The sequence below is a fragment of the Pelmatolapia mariae genome, linkage group LG15 (genome assembly GCF_036321145.2).
Source record: "Pelmatolapia mariae isolate MD_Pm_ZW linkage group LG15, Pm_UMD_F_2, whole genome shotgun sequence".
NCBI classification, from domain to species: Eukaryota; Metazoa; Chordata; class Actinopteri; order Cichliformes; family Cichlidae; genus Pelmatolapia; species Pelmatolapia mariae.
Genome location: NC_086240.1, coordinates 19901384 through 19923564, shown reverse-complemented (window position 1 = coordinate 19923564; position 22181 = coordinate 19901384). Strand labels below are relative to the sequence as shown.

The following is a 22181-nucleotide window of genomic DNA, read 5'->3' as shown; positions in this document are numbered from 1 at the left end:
AGTCTTTATTGTGGCCCATAAAACAGTAGGTACCAACAGCATTTAAGGGCTAATGCAAATTGACATCAGTGTAAGTGGAAAGTTCAGCAGGTGATGTACTAACAATGTGCTAATTTCTGAAGAGACACAGGCAGTTAAAAAACAAAACAAAAGAAGAAGGCAGTAAATCTAGTTTAGGGTAGGTCTTTGTAATAGTGACCATTTCACTCCTCCATTGTTTTAGGGTGATAAATGTCAATATAGGAAGTCATCCGTATAAGCACAGTGCTGAGTCCACACTGCATGTGTTTTTGTGTTGATGCTTGAAGGTACGGCCTATTGGAGGATGCGGGCATCGATCCTGCTACCTCTCGCATGCTAAGCGAGCGCTCTACCATTTGAGCTAATCCCCCTGTGTCTCCTACTGTAGCAAGATCACAATGCAATGACGTGTGCCACTCAAACAATAGCAAGACGCATTTGTCATTATTTGTCAGACTATATCAATCGGCCATTGGTGATGGCTAAAGATTACGTTGCTTTTTTCTGTGAAGGATATATTCCTGAGTGTCGTGACGTACTAATGAAAGCCCAGTAACAGTAAGGTCTGGTAGGGGTAGCTAGTCACAGGGATTTAAGAGATTTGTTCACTCTGCAAATTAAATGTTTTCATGATGAGGTTTAAAGTGAAACACCCCTTTGGAGGATGCAGGCGTCGATCCCGCTACCTCTCGCATGCTAAGCGAGCGCTCTACCATTTGAGCTAATCCCCCTCTGGTTGCACAGATCATGTCCCATGATCTGTGGTGTTTCAGAGCTGCACATATGCAGTCCAGAGTACAGACACACTAGGGCTTTGCTTATGAACCTAGAACTGGGATTGCTCCTCCTTCCAAAAGTAGTTTCATGACATTTAGCTTCTAGTAGGGGTACCTGGTCACATGAACTTTTCAAATATTGTAAAGGCCATTGATTTACGCAGTAAATCTAGTGTAGGATAAGTCTTTGTTTAATAGTGACTGTTTCACTCCTCCATTGTTTGGGACTAATCCCCCACGGATGCGGGTGTTTGATCACACGAATGCTACTCTCACCTTAAAACGCCAAAGGAAACAACTGACTGTGGCGTACTGAAAGGAGGAACTATCCCAGTATAATTTCCATAAGCAAAGCCCACATGTGTCCGTTCTCAGCTCTGCGCATCTGCAGCTCTACAACACCACAGCATGTGTGATCAGTTAAAGGTCACTAAAGTAGACTTGTCTTAGAGTACTGCACCTCTAGTTATTAAGTTAAGCATGTAAACAGGGTGACCCAAGGTCTCACGGTGATCACTAATCCATATGAGCAAATCCCCCTCTGATTGCAAGTTACACATGTCACTGCTAAAGAAGCAGTTGCGATCTTTCTGATATTATTTTAGGATGAGCAGGGATGTTTTTCAGTTTTTGTGAGACATTAAAGGGAGAGGACCTGTTAGAAAGTCTTTTCAGAGTGACTGGATCAATCTTTTCAATCTGCAAAATCAAACTTTTCTGATTTGTTGTTTAGAGATTCTAATTCCCCACTTTTAGAAGCTCAGACTCCTCCCAACCAAGGTGTAACTCTTTTCATTCAGTCTTTATTGTGGCCCATAAAACATTAGGTACCAACAGCATTTAAGGGCTAATGCAAATTGACATCAATGGAAGTGGAAAGTTCAGCAGGTGATGTACTAACAATGTGCTAATTTCTGAAGAGACACAGGCAGTTAAAAAGAAAAACAAAAGAAGCAGGCAGTAAATCTAGTTTAGGGTAGGTCTTTGTTTAATTGTGACTGGTTCACTCCTCCATTGTTTTAGGGTAATAAATATCAAACTAGAGAGTCCATCCGTATAGTGCTGAGTCTAGACACATAGGGGACCTTGAACTGGGATTGCTCCTCCACACACGCACAGCTTCAGACACCAAGTGTCTTTTTGCACAATTCTTAGTATTTTGCACATTTCCATTGCACTGTCTTGTCTCTGTATTGTCCTGTTCTGTCTAGTGTTGTGCCGTCTTGTCTTGTTGTCTGTGAAGATTCTCAGTCATCCAGGTCATTGTAGTCTAAGGAGCTTGGAAAGAAAAAGCATCTGGACTTCTTTGTCTTCTTTGTTTTGTGTCTCACATGAACTTTTTAGTCATTGTAAATGCCATGCACAGAATATCAAGTCAATGCAAGTAAACTTTTTACACAGTTTAATACAAAAAGCTCTAAAGCTAGTTAATTTTTCATGTGCGCTTGATTACATTTGCACTTTTTACCAAATGATAATAAGCTACCTCACAGTTATCTCATAGTAATGCCTCTCTTTCCACCTTCTATACATTCAGTGCTCTGCCATGGTTATTAGTGTTAAAGAAAACGTTGAAGCTGCAGATGTATCTTCTCTCTTGTGCCTCCAGGCGGCAGCAGAGACACATCTACGGCTATCAGGGAGTCATAAGCATACAAATACGTTTATTCTCTATTTCAGGTCGTTTCTTCATTCTACTAATTAGGGTGATTTATTTAAAGTTATGTTTATATCAACTTCATATTTCATTAATATACACTGCCATATAGAAATAATCATTAATCAATCAGTTCCTGTTTGCTTTACAGATTTACCTGGTACTCTTAAAATGTATTACTCTCCGTAAACAATAAACAGTTTTAAATCACATGAATATTTAAAATGCTCTATTTAAAATATTTTAACGCGTCAGAAAAACTCTTGGAAGATGCGGGCATCGATCCCGCTACCTCTCGCATGCTAAGCGAGCGCTCTACCATTTGAGCTAATCCCCCCACGCTTCAGAAGTATCCCGTTCGCAGTCCCAACGCGTAATATGCTGACGATTTGTCAAGTCCTGCGATGTTCCTGACGAGCGCGACAGGTGAGCTTCCGCGTTCTTATGCTACGCGCCAGGTTGTCAGTGAAATCTAGTACAATGACGCTCCCGAGGTAATACACGTTCCAGCCATGTATTCCAGCCCTAGCCGTATCCCAAACCCTAACCATAATCTTATCCCTAACATTAACCAGCATGTTATATAGTGTTTTCCAAAGAGATATCAAGTCAATGCAAGTAAACTTTTTACACAGTTTAATACAAAAAGCTCTAAAGCTAGTTAATTTTTCATGTGCGCTTGATTACATTTGCACTTTTTACCAAATGATAATAAGCTACCTCACAGTTATCTCATAGTAATGCCTCTCTTTCCACCTTCTATACATTCAGTGCTCTGCCATGGCTGGGGGGATTCTTTGCCGCCCTTCTGCTGTGTGCCCAGCCTGGAGGCTGCGGTCTGTGACCGGCTCCCGGTGCAGACAGCTCCCTGTGATAGTGTTTCCTCACTTGGCTAATGCGTACCCAGCCCAATTTTACTCTTTAAGTGTGTGTGTGTGTGTGTGGTGGGGGGGGGGGGGGGGGATGATGTGTGTATCCATGACCGTTTCTGTTAATGAGAGTGCGGGGAATGAGTGGGGTGGGGTGGGCTGCTTTTAACCATGTAAAGCACTTTGTGCTACAGTTTGTTTTGTATGAAAAGTGCTTTATAAATAAAGATTGATTGATTGATTGATTGATTGATGTAAGTAAAACGAGTGTACATGTGTATATTCATTCCAAACGGTTCTCTTGTTTGCTGATGTTGGGTCCCCGGAAGCTTAAGATATCGACGATTTGTCACCTAGCTTAAAATGTTAGGCTTTGAAGGTGAGAACGTGTTGACAGCAGGGACCTATAATAGCTTATACAAAGACTCCCTAAGTTTGAAGTGTCGAACGAATTGATTTCAGTGAAATTCGTCGCAAAAACTTTCGTGAAAATGTAAATGTGACATTGGCATCTTCTTTATGTTTTGTGTCTCAGCTCCCCCCCAAAAAATTACCAATTTTTAAAATAACCATATTTTCTAGTCGGTCTGGTTGGTTGCATTTTGCAACTTGAGAGTTAAAACAAACTCACGCCAACCACATCGACGAGACACAAAGGTTTGGAGGATGCGGGCATCGATCCCGCTACCTCTCGCATGCTAAGCGAGCGCTCTACCATTTGAGCTAATCCCCCTTGTGCGCAGTGCCTCGCAACCTGATAAAATATATCTATGTAATCGGGTTGGGCTATAGCCAACAGAGTCTGTTGGTTTGCTAGCAATGGTGCTGGTTCGGCTAATGAACCGTATCTACCGTGTAATCTGTATTCGATCGTTGCGCTTGAACACCGTGAGAGAAGAAAAAAAGTGTCGCCTCCTTCGAGCCGGATTTGAACCAGCGACCTAAGGATGTCTATTGCACTCCTCTACAGTCCTCCGCTCTACCAACTGAGCTATCGAAGGGGATAGTATCGTCTCCCCACAGTGTTTGTCTATAAGTGGCAGCGCTACTAAGCAGGCGAGAGGAAAACATTTACTGGGACAAGATACGTTTTTAAGACGACTGCTGAGTCTGCAACACTTGACCCTGAATACACATATCTAATAATTATATTTTAATAAGAACATACACATGCAAAATTGAAGTTTGAGGGCAAAGCCCCAAGTCATGACAAGACAACTGTTAACAAGGTGGTTTCTATTATTTGCTGTGTAGCTCGTGGCACACTTGCGTAAATCAGCTGATAAAAACACTGCAGTGGGGTTGGAGTCTTTATTACAAATCATTTACATTACAAAGTAAGACAGTCTCTTCCATATCATCTTGTTTACAGGGTGGGGGGTTAGTTAAGTAAAATGTCCAGAGGAGGGCATTTCTCAGATTACAGCATACAGGATGACAACGCTGGCATCACTGATCCACGCAGACAGAAACACAGAAATGCATTGACCTTCAGGTACATGATGTCGGTGCTTCTCGCAGCTCGGGCGAGAAGCTTCTGCTGGTAGGTGAAGCATTAGAAAACGGGACAGAAACAAAGCAGCAGAGACGAGACACAGATTTTTTTCTTCTGGACTGATGTGAGAAGACTGTTTACGACCGTGCTCTGGACGAGCAAATCCACCCGGAGACACAACTCCCTAGTTAGGTTTGACAAGGGGTTTGCACACACAGGACCAGGTGTTGAAGATGACTTAACCCTCTGATGAGGTTTTCAGTGGCTTGGAGAAGTTTCTGACATGTTCCCTGCCTTTACCAACTTTCACAACACTTTTTTTTTAATTATATTTAAATAAAAACGTTTTATAAATCATCTACAAACCTATATTTTCTATAAATTACAGAACCTGCTTAACCCAGAGGCTCAAGCAGTGGCTGAAATTTGCAGTATAAAACTCAGGGAGAGAGAAAGAAGGGTACGACCTCCGTATCCAGCAGTGACAAAAAGGCTGATAGAAAAAAAAACCAAAAACATCTAAACAACACCAAACTGATTTTAAAATTTAACCAAAACAAGAGACAAAAAGGGTCTTTTTTGAGTGAACTCGTTTCCCTCTGACCCTGCGGCATCCACTTGCGTCACAAAGGACATGACAGACTCACGCTGGGCCAGAGTGTGTGTGTTGGTGTGTTTAGCTTCCTGTGTGCATATCGTGTGTGTGTATTGCGTTATCCCGCTCGAGTGAGCAAGTCCTGGGCCCATGTCTTGATTGCCGAGGTCGTGTGTTGGAGTAGCTGCCACGTCGAGTTGGTAAAGGACAAGGCGTGGCCCTGCAGACATGATACAGACACCTCCCCACTGCAACAGAGAAAGTCAAAAATCACTCACTGCAGCTTTATGATGCTTTTAGTTCCTTTTAAACAATACAAACAAACACATTTGGCTACTACCCTACTCATAACTGGTTTAAATAACAGGCGAGACAATTTGTGGGAATGCTCATGATTTTCAAATCTAGATAGTTCTAGAAAATCTAGAAAAAATTACATAGTAATAATCCATTGTTCCATAAATCGCCACCATTGCACTCCCAGGTGATTCCAGAATGGTTCCGATAATTTAGAGTTACAAAGCAAAATTATCCCTGGTGAGGAGTCAGATTCAGCGTGAAGAGAAGATGATACACAGACTAATCGATGATGATGCCGCTTACATTTAAGCCAGGCCTGCATTAGAGGCTCTTAAATCAAGCACCTTGGTGGTTGGGCCTTAATGGGCCACATCAGCAGGGATCCAGTGTTATATGGATCTGGTGGTCAGAGGTGGAGGCCTTAGCGGTCTGCTCCACATTTTCTGAACTCGTTCTCAGGGTCTTGTTCATGAGTATACAGAGCAGGAGATTGACAGATGAACTCTGTAATGATCTGTCAATCACCTCAGAGGTTATCAACAGCCAAGGAAATGGCCAATGATGCATCTCTGCTTTAGACTGCTGCCCTCACAACCGAGACCTGGACAGTTGTCAGAGGATGAATGAATGGAAAAATAGTCTGATTGTTTATCAGCAGGGTGCAACTACCTGGCTCCAGTAAACAGAAGAAGAACACACTGCTGAGAAGTGAAATGTGTGTGGTGCTGTGACGGTACTGTGCAAATAGGAGAAACATACACAGACAAAGCCTACAAAGATCTGCCAAAAACTCTGGTGAGCGACTCCCTTTAATGAACAAATAGGAACGAGGTCCAAACTCCAGCAGGATAAACTGGCATGTCACTACATCGGTCAGTGCAACTGGTAACCTGCACGCATTTCTCAATGGCTTCAATAAAACACAGCAATAAGTAAAGGTGAATCACGTTTCATCCCAACAAGCACCATAATGAGGGCTTCATAGTTAAATCATTGTTGCAGCAGTGCCACAGATTCTTATAGTTAGTCAGCCCAGAGGTAAGGTGTCTTCATTTTAGTCAGATTATTCTAATACAAGCTGTGTTGTTTAACCCTACAGACCAAATACATCTTTGTGAAACCAGTCCCAGCCGGTTTAACTGCCCCACACTCAGGCATGTAGTAATAAAGATTAACTGTTAAAGAGCTGCTGTTAGTACTAACTTGCAAGAGTCCTCTAAGTTGGCCCATGCTCTCTGTAGCAGGTTAGATGTGTACGCCAGCGCTGGCAGGATGTAGTTTTGATGTAGGAAGATGAGGAGCTCCTTCAAATATGCCAGAGCCTGGAACACACTCTCTGGGGTGTTGGTGTGCACCTGGACAAAGACATGTAACATAATCAGAGTCAGACTGGGGTTATTTGGTAGTTTCTTATGTAATGCTCAAAATTTTAATTAAGGGGGAAAAAGTGACACAGTATAAACACAAATAAATCCACAAAAGGATGAAGTGATAATCCAGCTGGACTGTTTAATATACACCCAGAAAGCTGTGCTTCCCACCACCCCCCAAAAAAAAAAAAAAAAAAAAAAATTGTACTTCAACATTTAAATGTTTAAGGTCAGGTGGAGCTGTAGCCATGGCCTTACCCATTCTATGACAAGAGGTGTGGTTTCTTTAACCCAGACAATAAACCGTGAGGCGTTTTCAGAGATGAAGACGGCTGCTGACTTTGCCTTTTCCAAACCTTGTTCCGTTGCTGGACCCAAAACCCGGACACACTCAGAGTAATAATAAGGAGTGTTTGTCTCCAACCAGCTACAGAAAATACAAAACACACAATACACACAATAATGATCATAACTGCAATCTTCATTAGAGGAAAAATGGAAGAAAAGAAAAAGCCATAGATTTTTTTTTTTTTTTAAAAGCAAATAATTTTATGACAGAACAGTAGGTTAATCTAATAAATCTATATTAATATAGTATTCTAAATAAAAGCCAACAAACCACAGGGAATAAAACACTGTGTGCCTGAGCGTTATCAGGAAGTGAGTCAGAAGCTTGTTTTAGATTTTAGGGATTATTTTTAAGTGTCGGCTCTGTTGACTAGAAATGATCGTACCTGAAGCCCTGCTTTGAGTAGACTGTTATTTTGCTCCAGGCCTGCTGAGATACAGCTGTGATCCCTGAGGAGTGCAGATACCTGGCTGTGATGGAATCTGAAACGCAATATAAACACAATGAGTAGGCCACAGATACAAAGATAGGCGAATATGGTGAGTAAACGGCACTCTGACAGACCTGCGACAGAGCCGTTTGATCTGACGTCGTGGGCGATGAAGCCGGCAACGAACACGAGCAGAACCAGGAGCAGCTTGGACCAGGGGAACCCGTGACCACGCATCTTTACCTGCAGATTCTGGAGAATCACAAAGCACATGTCAAATAAGGTTCATAATCCAAGTGTTAGCTTTATGATTCCATACATGTCTAGCTGTTGCCCAAGAAGCAGGGATAATGTCAGAAGAAGTTTTTAAAGAGGAGTTGCACATGCTCATTCATGCATTCATCTCTCCAGTACTCCCATCTGCAACTCACCAGGTTCTTCAGTTCAGTAACTCTGCTTGGAAACTACCCAGTAAGTCCCAAAACAGTTGTTCCAATATCACAACACTACTGATCTCTTTAATAGGCTTTCAATTTAATATTCTTCTCTTCCTTCCTTTAGTTTTAGTTCCTAAATTTCTATCTTAATTTTTTAAGCTTTTTATGCCTTCTGTCAGCACTTTATAAATATTGCTCACTTTCATATTGTGGAGGTGCTTCATGATTTAATATTACACTATCTTCGTGTCTAACCTAGACTTTTTTGAAATCGCGAGTTTAATTTTAAACAAACATCTCTTTATCAAACATGAACAGGCTGAGTTGCTCACCTGGCACAGGCTGTTGCACTCCTGAAGGTCATGAGATTCAATGGTGTCTCTCATTTCTTCGTTGGTCACTCTAAATGACTGGATCGTTTCCTCGAGGTTCTTCCGAAGCTTAAAAAAAAAAGTCCAAGTAAAACACAGTGATGGAATTAAAAGACAATAAAAATACCAGTCACATTAAAACTGCATTATTAATCAGGTTACACAGGCTTTGATGTTTAAATAAAAGTATCCCTGGGAGGTGCGTTTGGTTTATGAGCCAACAGACATCGTGACAGGACTTGTACCTTTGGTGGAAGGATGTTCCAGGACTTTAATAAGTGGTTCAAAAGCAAACTGAGGAAAGAAAGCAGTGAGTCTGAAATCAGTTTGAAATCATCTTCATTTGTACGGTTTACCTTATGTGGAGATGTGATCATAAATAAAAAGACAAAAAAATAAATGGTCCACAGGTTACCTGGACTGGGGTAGGTGTTTGGTGTAGAGCTGCCTCCACACTCCTAAACTCTGAACATCCACACACAGACACTCAGTCATACTGCTGAGCAGCTGCAAGAAGCAGAAGACAATGAGGTTAATTTTTATAATTTTACTCATAATGTATTCTTTGACATCGTTTAGTGAGAACACAATTTTATTGAGTCATTCTGCTTTATTTAATCACTTTTGTCAAAGATCGTGTTGTGATGGCTGCTGTAACAGTACAGTAGCAGCAGTACTGTATACAGAATTGTGGGTCTCACCTCTCTCTTCATGTCGTCAGGACAGTGTGGCGTGGCTCTGGACAGAAATGACGGCAGGTACGTGTGCAACGTGTTCTCTGGCTTGGCTCCAAATGCGAGGGCCTTCAGTCGAGGATACAAACGCCTCAGCTGCTCCTGCAGACTGCAATAAAAAAAAAAAAAAACAGAAAAAAATATATTAGGACTCAGCTCAGAACGCAGATAACATTTTTGCAATGCTTTTATTTCTAAATAGAGATTATGAACAGTCTGAGATGTCTTGCTGTTGGTCTGTGTTTGCACTGCTTTACATTTACCTTGATGACAGGGCGTTCTTTGGCATGAAAGCAAAATCGAGCAAAGGAAAGAACTCTTTCGGACCCATAATACCAAATCCTTTTGTCAGGTTTGAATGAAGTCTGGGAAAAGAATTAAAGTATGTTGAAATATCCATGACATTCAAATTAAAGGTATCACTGGTAATGATCTTAATAGTTTAAGTACTACAAATGAATGGAAAGGAAGTGTCTGGAAGATGAAGAAATGTGAGAAATTTCATGGATTTCTGAGTCAGACTTACGAGAGAAGTCTCTCCAGATAGGCGATGGCATATGAGGACAGAGACTTCACTCCCAGCACAGGGAGCATGATGCCCAGCCACACTGAAACAAAACTTTTTTTTTTAGTTTAGGAACCTTTTCTTCTGTTAAAGTGAAAATATATATATTTAATCACAACTTGGGTGTAATTTTGTACTTAATTAGTAATTTTAGACACCATTTCCCCCCGACTTTCATTGCAATTTTGCACTGTAAACATTTAATATAATCACATAAGTTTGATATGAGGGAGCCCAGACATCAACATCAAACAAGAAATTTTCCAAAAGTGGTTTCCACCCACATTCCCTCACATCCTGCAATTTTATTTTTATCAACATGAGGAATACTTTAGCATATTAAGCTCAGAATGACACGGTTGTGTTTTCACTTGCCTTCAAGCAGTCAAACAGAATTAAATAACGGGGATGAAAGATGAAAGCTGTTACATAATTTTCTAATAATATTCACCCTCCCATGCCCACATACTGCAGACTCACAGTCTCACCAAACACCAGACAAACACTTGGAGCACCAGCAGCTATCAGGGGGGAATATTACTGCTCTAATGTGCTCTGTTGCTTCAGTGAACCCCAACCCAGAATGTCTGTCTTCACACATTGTTGGGAAAGTGGGAGAAAGGGGAAAACAGACAGACCTGGACTAATACTGGGCAAATACCTACTTGTTCAGAGCAGTTTTGGGCTTTATGGATATGCGGTAATGTAAAATATTTAAATTATTGTGTGCCTCTGTGTAAAAGTGTTTATTACCTCTTAGACCCTGGCTGAGATCATAAAATCCTGCTTGGCCTAGAGCCCACATGATGGTCAAACACTTTACTGGACGATTCTGAACCGACCGCAACATTTCCAAATACTGCAGAAAAGGAACAAGGAGAAGGGAGAGTTTTACAATATAATAATGCAAAATTATTCAAACAGACAAATCCAGCAATACCCACTCTGAAACTACCAGTTTGAAAATATAATACATAATTTGATAATATTACACATGCCCAGAAAAGTTAGGAAAAATATAGTTTGAGCTTTTAGTGTAATAACATGCAGAGCAGGAAAAGAGTAGCAAAGCTGCTGATTATTTGCCAGAGTGACAGTCACACTCACCTCTGGCAGATTTTGGGTGGCTATTTTGGGTTTGTCCTGCAGGACTGCCTGAATGCAAACTCTGTAGCCATGTAGAGGTTCTCCTGGAAATAAAAACAATAAGCTTTAGGTACTTTTTCGACTTCTTTTTCTGCTTTATGAATTTTAACTAAAAACTGAAACAATGCTTAGGTAAAATTTTTATTTCATGAGGCATACTGGTGACCTTGCTGACTATTTACTTACAATGCTCTTGGTTCAAGTTTGTTAAAGGGTAAACACTGGTAATTTGAGGTTTGATTCATGGGTTTTGACCCCACCCTAGCGTTGAACCATAACAGTGGTCTTTGCACTGATTAGAACTTTTTTTTGTCCCTTGACTGCCAACACAGTCACACCACAAGACACAACACTTTCTTTCGCAGCAGTGCAATTTCACTCGTCACTAAAAGCCCGTTTAGTTTAGCTCGTGCAAAGATCACAAACAGACGCCTTTGTCAACAAGATCAATGTAGACACAGCAAAAGATTTTTGCAAGTGAATACAAGAAAGGAACATAATGATTGCCTGCAGCTGCCTTTCTTTCAGGGTCTCTCATCTCATCTGATTTCAGATGTTGGCTTCAGGCCTGTCACTGCCTTGTGGGCTCTGTGAGGCAGACAAGTAGGCCAACCACCTGGCCTTCTCTTCACGTCTGTCTGTGCTGCCATTGAGGTGAGATGGTTTTTATGGTCAAAGACAACCACTAACCTGGGCATAAATCCCACATCTCCCCACCTATTTACCACCTTGTTTATTTGTTTGTATTTATTTGGTTTATGTGTAACATTTTATATGTTTTATATTCAATCAGAATATTATTTCAACTTACAGAACATTCAAGTTTAATATTGAGATTTCTGCAGCTTTAGTATCTTGGCGCATTTTTCCCTGTCTGTTAATGTTCTACTGAGTAGATGCGACTTTACTGAGTAAAGTCGCATCAATAAAAGGATGTAAGAGGTTCTCCTGGGTTTACCTGACTGCCTGTCCAACTCCCTGAGCATAGTGTAAACACAGTGGTCGAAGAAATCTGGCAGAGCGCTGCTGCAACGTCCGATGAGGCCTTTGATCACGCCCCTCAGCTCTTTTCCTGTAAGGCAGTATGGGTAGTCTGGGACAGAAAAGACAAACAGGAAGACTTAAGTATTGAAATGCTTTAACCGCACGATAAATAAATAGGCATATCAAAATAAGAGTCTGCCTGACCATAAGGGTGGCTGCTGAGTGTGGGCTCCGTGTCCTGGGCAGTTAAATGGAGGTTGAGGTATCCCGCCAGGTCTTTGATCCAAACCGAAGGGTTTTCTGGAAACAGGGTCTGACTGCGAGCCAACTGCTGCTTCAGGTCTGCAACATCCAGCTGAAGACAGGACAAGAGAAAAATATCAGCACTGGAGTCTCAAAAAGAACACACCCTTCAAGCAAAGGCTAGATCGGTTTCAGCATGTGACAGTTGGCTTTGAAGATGTAACAATGCTGCTTTCTTTAGAGATCATTTCGGGTCATTTCTTTCACTAAATTTCCATTGAGTTTAATATCAGTCAACTTAAGAAAATGTCTCTTACTGACCGCTTTGAACGCCTCCTCGAGGGTTTTGTAAGTTGTGGGAGAGGCCGTATTGCTCGAATGCGACTTCTTGGGTGGTTTACTTGATGAGGGCTTCTTGTTTTGAGGCTCGGATGGTGGAGGAACCTGCTCCTTGTTCTGCTTCTTTCCCACCTTCTCCAAGCTGTCATACAGACTCTCTGACATCTTCACAGGCGCTGAAGGACAAAACAAAGCAGCTGCAGTGAAATGCAGTGACTCCTCTATCCTGAGTCCTAAAAATCAAGTTACTCTCCTCAGCGTCTTGCTTACCCCCTTCGGCCCTCCCTCCACGCCTTGCGTAATGGGCTGTTACCCAAAGGAATATTTGTGGCACACCCAATACAATTCACAAAGGACTGGATTTAAGCACCAACAGCATTCCAGCTCTCCCCCTTGTGTGTTACTTGTTAAACAGTTTTGAGGACCTATACAAAGTTAAGAACGCCTGATATTTTTAGAGCCTGTACTTTGATATTAAATCAATACTTATTTGCAATGTTTTATAAAGGCAATAAGTAATTGTATTTATAAGATGTCAAAGCTCTCTCACTGGCCAAAAGTGGCAATACATTGACTATCAATTTTAAAATAGACCCTGTTCAAACACCTGCAGCTTGGAATAAATCTGAAACCTTTACAGACTGTGGGGAAAACAGTGAGCAATTTAACTGCTTACCAGTTTTTACTCTGTTGGTGATCAATCATGTTGTCACTGTGCAAAACACACCAGGGGTGGATGGGAGGAACTAAGATCACTTCTCTTTACATTTAAGCTGGTTAATGAGGTGATTTGATAAACGACTTAAATTGGCCTTTTACCTATGAAGCTTTTATAGTGATCACAGTAATATGGGCTGCTTCTGTTGGCTCTAGAAAAATGTTTTCCTTCACTCCAACTCAGGTCATTGTGTCAGTCACAGTGCTGTCTCTTTCCTGCACTTCGTTTCAGAATGGAGCTCCTTTTTAAACTCTACCTGTGATCATAACTGAGCTGCTGTGCTTTTTCATGAGAAAAATCGAAGTTGGACTGAACCAAATAAAGCTTTAGTCACACATGTGGATTTAGAGTCAGCGTGTCTCTTTTTTTAGTCTCAAACATGAGTAAAACACACAGCGTTCAACACTGGACAACCAGTGTCACTCTGTGTTTTCCAGACTTCCTTTATAATTAAAGCAAGAATAAAATACTGTGTGTTCCGTTTAGTGGTGCAGCGGATCACAGTTGATCCGTAATCCGAACCGATCCCACTCCACGGTTCGGCACACACATGATCCGAAGATTCAAAAAAGAAGGGAAAAAAAGTATGTGTATGGTGCGTGTGGTGGGTCTGTCAAGCAATAGTTATGGCCAGCGCTAGCGGTCCAAGTGGAGGAGCAGAGGAGTTTGCGGTATTTAAGCAGCCCTTTGCTGCCCAGTCCGACTGGGCTAAAGCTATTACAAAAGCTATTGGGGTGTTTAGCTGCAGACGAGAGGCCGTATTCCGTTGTGTAAAACAAGGGGTCCTATGATACCCCGTTGCGCGTCCACTTTAGTGGCAAGATCGTTCCAAGCATGTATGAGCAGGAAAAGATTTAAGTTATGGCTGAACTGTCCCAGGCATCTTCTGTTGCCCTAACTACTACAAATCGGTGGACCTCCAGGGCAACGGAAAGCTACGTGACCTTGACAGCTCATTATATCACAGCGGAGTGCAATATAATGAGCGGTATGTATTATTGTAGGGTCTACCTTACAATATAAAGCGCCTTGAGGCGACTGTTGTTGTGATTTGGCGCTTTATAAATAAAACTGAATTGAATTGAGTGGTAGATACAAAGCCCTATACTGCCCTATATTGTACCATAATTTCTTTTATAATTGCGTGGAATGAGTCTTGAGTTGAATGTTTTTAACAGGAAAAAAATACTTCAATAAGTAAATAAGTAAATGTTAAATTTTTGTCTTTTTTTGCTGATCCGAAAATTGATCCGATCCGTGACTTAAAACCGTGATCCGATCCGAACCTTGAGATTTTTGATCCATTGCACCACTAGTTCCGTTTGCTTCACAGGTGAACTCATAACTGTTAGTGGTGGAAATAGCAGCACTGGTCCAAAGAGGCCAATCACGTTACCTTTTCTTCCCTAACCCAAGGTACAGAGGATCAACTTAAACTAGTAGTATTGCCTGAATACTAATAGACAGGATAGTAAAACTCTCTATTTAAATGTACAGTGTTAAAGCTTCTGTGTAACTCATGCTAAAAGACTTCTACAGCTAAAGCAGATGTCACCACCAGCTGTTCACTGATCATTCAAGCTGAACATGTCGCTGAGAACATTACACCTATATTTAGTCAGTGTGTTAACTTCAACACTAAAACTAGTCCTCATGCCCCTGAACTGAATCAGCTGAAAGCAGGCATAAAGACCAGACATGTCAGTCATATTGACTCAAACATGTCAGCAAGCAAAGCACTGACATTCAAGTCCTGTACTACAAGCAATATCCATGATTTCCGTTATTTAGTTTTGCTTTAAATCTGAAATCTCTTACTCCAACATAAAAATACAGCGGTGAAAGAAGGTGATTATCAATTTGATAATCACCTTCGGGATTTATGAATCTAGCTAAAATTCCATTAACATGAAAGTGGCGATAGCAACGTAAAAGCATGAAAAGGTTTGGTGACAGCATTGTGGCATATTTTACAGAGAAGCTCAAAATATAACGAGAGAAACATATGAAGAGGTTTAACAGGCATGTGAGTGTGTGTGATAGTAGAAGAGCTGCATAGTATGCAAGCCAAATGCTGCATGAATGTGTGCTTGTGTGTGTTGATCACTGAAACTGTAAACATTGTTATAGCATTTTTCAAGTCAGGGAGGAAAGTTACCACTATCAAAGCTTTAGGATTAAGGCATGGGAAGACCTGTCTATATTTACAATCTTGTAATCTTTGGTATCCTTTGCTCAGCTGTTTTCTTGTGGCCTGCAGGGCAGTTTCATCTGTATTTTTTCAGCTAGGAAATGAAAAAAAAAACACAACAACAACAACAAATTTGTATGAGGCCTAAAAATACTGGAAAATAAATAAAACTAAATAAAAAACACTGAATTTCAGCCCACCACAGGCCTATAACTCTGAAAATACATTAATATAGAGGTGAAATTATGCAAGGCTTCAACAAATATACCAATGTTTTTGCACCCAATAAATAAATCAGCTGATTTTGAGAGGGGGAAGGGGGGAGGGGGAAGGTGATGAAACTGATGTTTCATGGAATGATTCTGCTGAAACAGTAGACTCCCTGGTTAATTATCGAAGTTTTAACAAAATGTGGAGCTTGAAATGTCTTTTCTCATGGCATCATATGACTCAGAAATCCTTGCAATCTTATCTGGAACCTTGTGCACTATTGTCTGCAGTAGATAATCACTTAAAGTCTAAGTGAACAGGGAACTTTAAGTGAATTGGCTGGTTTCCTTAAGACCAACCAATTAACATCTGTTTAAAAAACAAAAGAAGCACATGACCGCAGACTTAGGGAAATACCAGCAGTCCTTGTAAATGACAAACGGTTCAAAACAAAGACAGAAGTGTCCTGATCAAAATCAAATCAAGTCACTTTTATTGTCACATCACATGTGCAGGTACACTGGTACAGCACATGCGAGTGAAATTCTTGTGTACAAGCTTCACAAGCATGGGTGAATGGCTTCACTCAACAAAGAGGGGAGGCATTCTAAAGTTTTAGAGCAATAAGAAGCAAAAAGCTGATACAAGTTTACCTGAAGGTTGGATTACAGAAGGTTTAACATACTAAACATTTATTTTTCTGAATGAATCATGCTGTATCTTCAATTTTTATCTGTATGTTTCTGAGATTAGGGAGTTGGACAGACATTGAGCTCTGAAAATAATTAAATAACACAATTAATATAATCCAACTGAGGTGTAAAAATGTTTCCCATGTGGGACTCAAACTGGTCTCTGGTGTGAGCAGTAAAATTATTCAACCCCCGCTCTCTCTAAATGTCGCCTTTTTCCCCTCTTTGAAACTGGGAATATTCTTTTTATTTTGTGTGTACATGAATACAAGTCAGTGCGAGAGAGAGCCCAAAATATGAATCCACAGATTAAATGTTGTGACCATTTCATGAACTGTCACAAGACTGTGCTGCTGGCTCTCTAGCAACTTCCTCACACTGGACTCCTGCTGATGACAGCAGTCCTTTTTCCGCTCTCCAAACTCGGTCAGCTCAGCGTAGTGACACTTGAACCAGTTCTTCACCTGCTGCAGGTTCTAGTTCTGGATCTTATGTGGGTTCTCCACAGCAGAGAAAGGACTAATGTCTCCAGCTGAAATCCAAGATGGTGGAGTTAAAATCAGCCTGACTGAGATGACGGACTCTGGATAGCTGAAAGATATCAAGGAGGGAACTGACAACAAAGCCAGCAAATCGAGAAACATGTGATGGACCAGAGCTAGCTAAACTTTCAAAATAAGAGCGAAGAATATATTTTCATAACTCTAAATCTTTGAGTGTGTCGCTTGAGTAAATTCTATTAGTGGGAAACACTGCAATGTAATTAGTATTTCAAACATAAGCCTAAATGTAACATCTATGACTTCCAGCAGTCATTCACCCTATGCTTTACATTCGAGGCTGGTGCAGGGTAGGCAGCTATAAGCTGTAGTATTATGACTGGGCTCAAAAGCTCCACGGTGAAACAACAACTAACAGGATCTCACATTTTACTGTCTACAGTCAGACTCCCTGGTGATTTTGATAGTAGATTTTTCATCTTAGTTTTATGAAATTATTTAAAACCACCTCAAAAAAACAACAGTTTTGGGGATCATTTTGGTGTAATTTACTACAAGAAGCATATTAGCAGAAATCAGTAACGTGTGACAGTTTTCGGATTATAGTTTCTATCAAGAGAAAATACCAAAAATAACAAATTTTACTGCCCTAATCCATGGACCACTATAAGCAAATAATAGCTGAGATGATGTTTTTAAGCTTCCTTAAATTCAAGCTTTGTCGTTCTCACATGTTTAGACATGTGGGAACAAAAAGTCGAACATGGTTATCATACAAGCAGTTCTTTATTTGTCAGGAACCAAAACACTGACCTCATAAGAGAAAAGATGTCTTGTACCAGATTTATCTACTAGCTAATTCCCATCTGCAGTCCCTGGGCAGGTACGCACAATCATAAACATCACTGATTTAAAGGGCTTTTTAAATAATGCAAAAAGCAAAGGCAGAGACATTTACCACTCTTCTCTGTGATCCAAGCTTCACACTCTTATCTGTTGAACACTTACATAATGCCTGATTTTGCTGCAACACTTTTCTTGCTCTACCACATACGTAATCCCTCCAGGCTAAAGCTAAAAAAAAAAAAAAATCCTCCAGTTTTATGTGTCAAAACCACAGACCCAAAAGTAACAGCCTCATGATCAAGTCCTGATGAAAGCCTTTAAGAAACAAACTGAGATTTGGCAAAATGTCTTTCTGAATGTGTGATTCTGTTGTTTGTGTTAATAAAATGATTCACATAAAGTGTTGGAGAGTTCATTTACTAAACAGATCAGGTTTATTTCTTATAAGCTTTAGACTAAAGCTTTACACCACTTCCCCACTGAATCAGCTATAGTGATCGGACTTTGGACAGTAAGATTCAGTGATAAAAATGAAGCAGAAACAAACAGCTCCAGCAAAGTGAGACATATCATTTTGTGATGATCATCCAAAAATCAAAAGACTCAGTGAAGCCTCTTCAAGCTGCTATTGCTAGATTTAGTGAACAGAAAGTATTTTGGTCAATTTAAGGGTAGAAATTGATCAGAGGTCAGTAAATAATATGTTGACCTTGTGAAGAGTCATTTCTAACACAGATAAAGGTAACCATGGTGTTTGTCAGTCTTTGACATAGTAGGAGACACCGGGCGGGACTCTAAACAGAGGTAACAGCAGGGTTTGTTTGGTACGTAAAATTTGATAAAAACACAAATTAATTCTGGTTCTTAAAACATGGCAGAAAAAATGAATAAGTAGATTAGGAGCTCCAGCTTCAGTATGGGCTTCATATTTAGTAAAAACAAAACATCATTAGGTTGACATAATGTTTCAGCAATGTGGTAGATTGAAGCAGCTGGTAATTCAGTCTTAACATCACCTAACTGCACGTCTAAACTTGTCATAGCAACGTTACTGAATTAGGTTTAATTTTCCAATTTTTAAAGGTGTAAATCAAATTACTGAGTTTAGCACATTATTCCAACTTTGACATTTCTGGTTAACAATGAGAATTCTCCTGATGCCACTGATAGTAATAAAAGGAGGACAAGTTTGAGATCCAACACTCCAGTGACTTTATTCATGTGAGGAATGTCAATAGAATCTTCACTCCATCGTTGATCAGAAGACATAAGTAAAAACCTGAGTAAACTTTACTCGATAAAAAGTTGTTAGCAGAAAAACATTTTTCAAAATTAGCAACGCTATTTATATTATTTGTTTTCACTGTGGTTATCATCTACTGTAGAAACAACGTATGCAGTTCAAAGTGAAGAAGAACAAGCATTTTCTCTAAGCATAACATCGCAACGCACTTCAGATCCAGCATCACCTTCAAAGACCGGTTCATCCCAAGGACAGAACACCAAGACACAAGCTAAACAACAGTGTACCATATGTAGTGCACTTAGGAGTACTCAGACCCTTATTTCTGAGCGAAACCTATTAAAAGTGCATGACAACAATTTAAATAGAGGAAAGAAAAACATAAGTGACAGCTGGAGTGTCAGTATTGTTGTATCCTTGCAATATTGTTTAGATGATAGAAGCAGGACTGGGTGGCAAGGTTTCTCAAAGGTGAAATTGGAATTGAATTTATAAAAACTTGCCCTTTACACCAGAAGGCTCAAACAAAAATATAACTCGGACCCTGATCACTGATTACCTCGAGGATTATAGGTAAACAGGAACAGTAAGTTGTATTGTTACTAATAGGAGTCCTTCTACATAAGTAAGAAAACGAAGTCAGAAAAGTAAAGTAATAACAAAATAGAGTAACGAGTTTAATCTAGTTATATAAACGATGATAATAGCTGTGATAACTGTTTATGAGGCATAAAGCTGAAGTAAAACCATGGCTAAACGTGTAGCATAAGATTTAAATGGCCACGTTGTTAAATATTTACCCACAGAGCAATGACAGCCATCACTGTAGGCGAAGTAAAAACAAACTAATGCTGCTTAGCGTCATACCGATCAGCTCCAAGATGACAAAAACACCTTCAGGCTCGTTCGAAAGCGCAGCTGAAGGGAAGTCAAAGGTCAAAAAGCTGCTCACACATGCTGACAGACTCTCTCAGTGCTGACGTTCACTTTGTTGACACTGCTAACGAGCTAACTAGCAGCACGAAGCACAAAGGCCGCTCAGCTAGTAGTTTAAAATTCACGCCGACACACGGACTTAAGGTAGAGCCACTCAGAGGTGAGCTGGTAAAACCGCAGACGGTGTGAGATAAAATTTATACCAGGAAGTAATGCTGCGTGAAGTTGAGCTTCAGCAGCTAGCAGCGGGCCGTGTTCACTTACGTCTGGACGGCTGGTTAGATTCGCCCAGGGCTTTCCTTCCCCCGCTGGCTTTCTTGTCGGCCGCTGTCTTGCCTCCTCCGCCGGAGTTGTTGCTGTTTTTCTTGCCTTTCTTCACCACCTCCCATTTTCCGACCGAGCCGTTATTTGAAGCCATGTCTCCGGGTCCAGATGGGCTGTTATTAGTTCGGGTACCGTGACTTCCTGCCTCCTTCCTCCCCGCTGCTGAACGAACGAGAGGACGTTGCGTAAACTGCTCTGAGCGTTTAACCGTCCGCGTGCCACGTCTCTATGTCGGCATGACGTCAGAGTGATGCGTTTGGACCGTTAACTTTCGTATTCGTGGCCGAACGGAACAAGTTTAAACACGTTATAAGGAATTTATTAAACGCGTCTTCAAGACGGAATCATAGACGACCCCGATTCATTTTAAACACAACTAAATACAAAAATAATATGAGTTCGGTTTTAAAAAATAAAATACATTTTTAAAAAAATCTACAATTTAATGTAAAATAAACAGCAACTGCTTTTTGATAACTGTTTTTAAATTTTCAAAAAATTAAAAAGAATTAGCGCAAAACTTACATTTTAATACTTTTTAACTTAATACCAAAATTAATATCCTTGGGGTTATCTCTTATCTATTTTGTTATGCCATACTATATTAATTATTATTGAGCCATTTTAGATTCTATAGAGTACAGTGGTCGTCTTTTAATCCTGCCCGAGAGCTCCAACTCCAACATCCTTTGTCCACAATTTCCACTCTCCCACCTCTGTACCTTTTCTTTTCCGGTCACAATCTCTACCACACCTGTTTCATACCTTTCACCCATACAACTTACCTTTTTGTTATTTTACCTTATTTTAGTAGTCAGACAATATTAGGCATTTAATGTCATTTCATTAACCAATTGTGAAAATGATCTCTAAAGCATATTTAGAGCATCAGGTATTCTAGATTTAGTCCAACTCACTGGTTCTACCTTCAAGTGTTACACTTATCTGTTTTGGATCATAATTGACAAAACAAATAATTTGTAAACAAATAATTTGTAGTCATCGCAGCCTCTAGAAAATTTGACGTTTCGTTTTGAAGATATATGGATTATAATAATATATGCCAATAGTTGAAATCCTAAATATGACACATAACTAATTCTATCATGAAGCTGCGTGCTTTAAAAAATCCCACTCAAACTGTGATGTTTGAATCACTGCCTCTGTCCATTATTATCCATTCCTGGCTCAGCAAACAGGTAAAATTGAAAGGCTTATTTTCTATTTTGTGAACAGGAAGTTGAACATCAGGTACTCTACTGCTCAGCTTTGAATAAAACATTCAGCTCATTTCCATTTGCCTGTGAAAAGTTCATTATCTCATCCTCTATGCTGTCATCACTGATAACTGCCAGGTCCAATTAAACCATCAGCATGCTGCAGTTTTCTGTCTGGCTGCCATCTCTGTGGAGCAGACGGTCGAGTACAGCCTGCAGCGTCGCTTAGTGTTTGGCACAAACCTCCCAAATCCCTCAGCAGACCTCCTCCACTCACTGTAAGTGGAAGCATAATCCTGGAACTGAGTGGACGTCTCAGTGTGTCTTGCTCTTTTGTAGGTCGTAAAACATCTCACTACTGATTCATATTTTTCCATGTGTGAAAGCTTTCTTGGCAACATAGTGACAGACCTATGTATTGTTGTAGAACTATGTCCAGTATGTGAGCCTGTAAATATTTGAGGAGGCCCGTTCCCTCATTATTTCATCTCAGATTAAGCCGATAAAAGATCTGGAGTTGATTCAAACTGTTGAACTTTTCACTGTAACTTTCAATATGAGGTCCAAAGATATAAATGCAACTGACTGCTTGACTTCTACGGAGGTGCATGGAGGCAACATTT

The 22181-nt window shown here is 40.4% G+C and overlaps 1 protein-coding gene and 3 non-coding genes across 4 annotated transcripts; all 4 read right to left on the bottom strand.

Moving 5' to 3' along the window:
* Positions 1-2718: 2718 nt before the first annotated feature.
* On the bottom strand, positions 2719-2791 carry trnaa-agc (transfer RNA alanine (anticodon AGC)). The gene has a single exon. It is a non-coding gene; the product is annotated as a tRNA-Ala (tRNA).
* A 1192-nt stretch (positions 2792-3983) lies between these two features.
* trnaa-agc (transfer RNA alanine (anticodon AGC)) lies at positions 3984-4056 on the bottom strand. Its single transcript has one exon. It is a non-coding gene; the product is annotated as a tRNA-Ala (tRNA).
* A 180-nt stretch (positions 4057-4236) lies between these two features.
* Positions 4237-4324, bottom strand: trnay-gua (transfer RNA tyrosine (anticodon GUA)). Its single transcript is given in 2 exon segments — positions 4237-4272; positions 4288-4324. It is a non-coding gene; the product is annotated as a tRNA-Tyr (tRNA).
* A 296-nt stretch (positions 4325-4620) lies between these two features.
* Positions 4621-20541, bottom strand: tmem214 (transmembrane protein 214). The gene is made up of 17 exons (XM_063495805.1): positions 20282-20541; positions 12664-12857; positions 12304-12454; positions 12074-12208; positions 11077-11159; positions 10723-10828; positions 9931-10012; positions 9668-9769; positions 9372-9513; positions 9086-9177; positions 8916-8964; positions 8632-8739; positions 7997-8114; positions 7818-7914; positions 7342-7510; positions 6917-7068; positions 4621-5661 (listed from the first exon to the last, which is right to left on the bottom strand). The coding sequence occupies exons 1-17, from the start codon at positions 20433-20435 to the stop codon at positions 5532-5534; spliced, it is 2064 nt and encodes a 687-aa protein (XP_063351875.1). The 5' UTR covers positions 20436-20541; the 3' UTR covers positions 4621-5531.
* Between the last annotated feature and the right edge of the window lie 1640 nt (positions 20542-22181).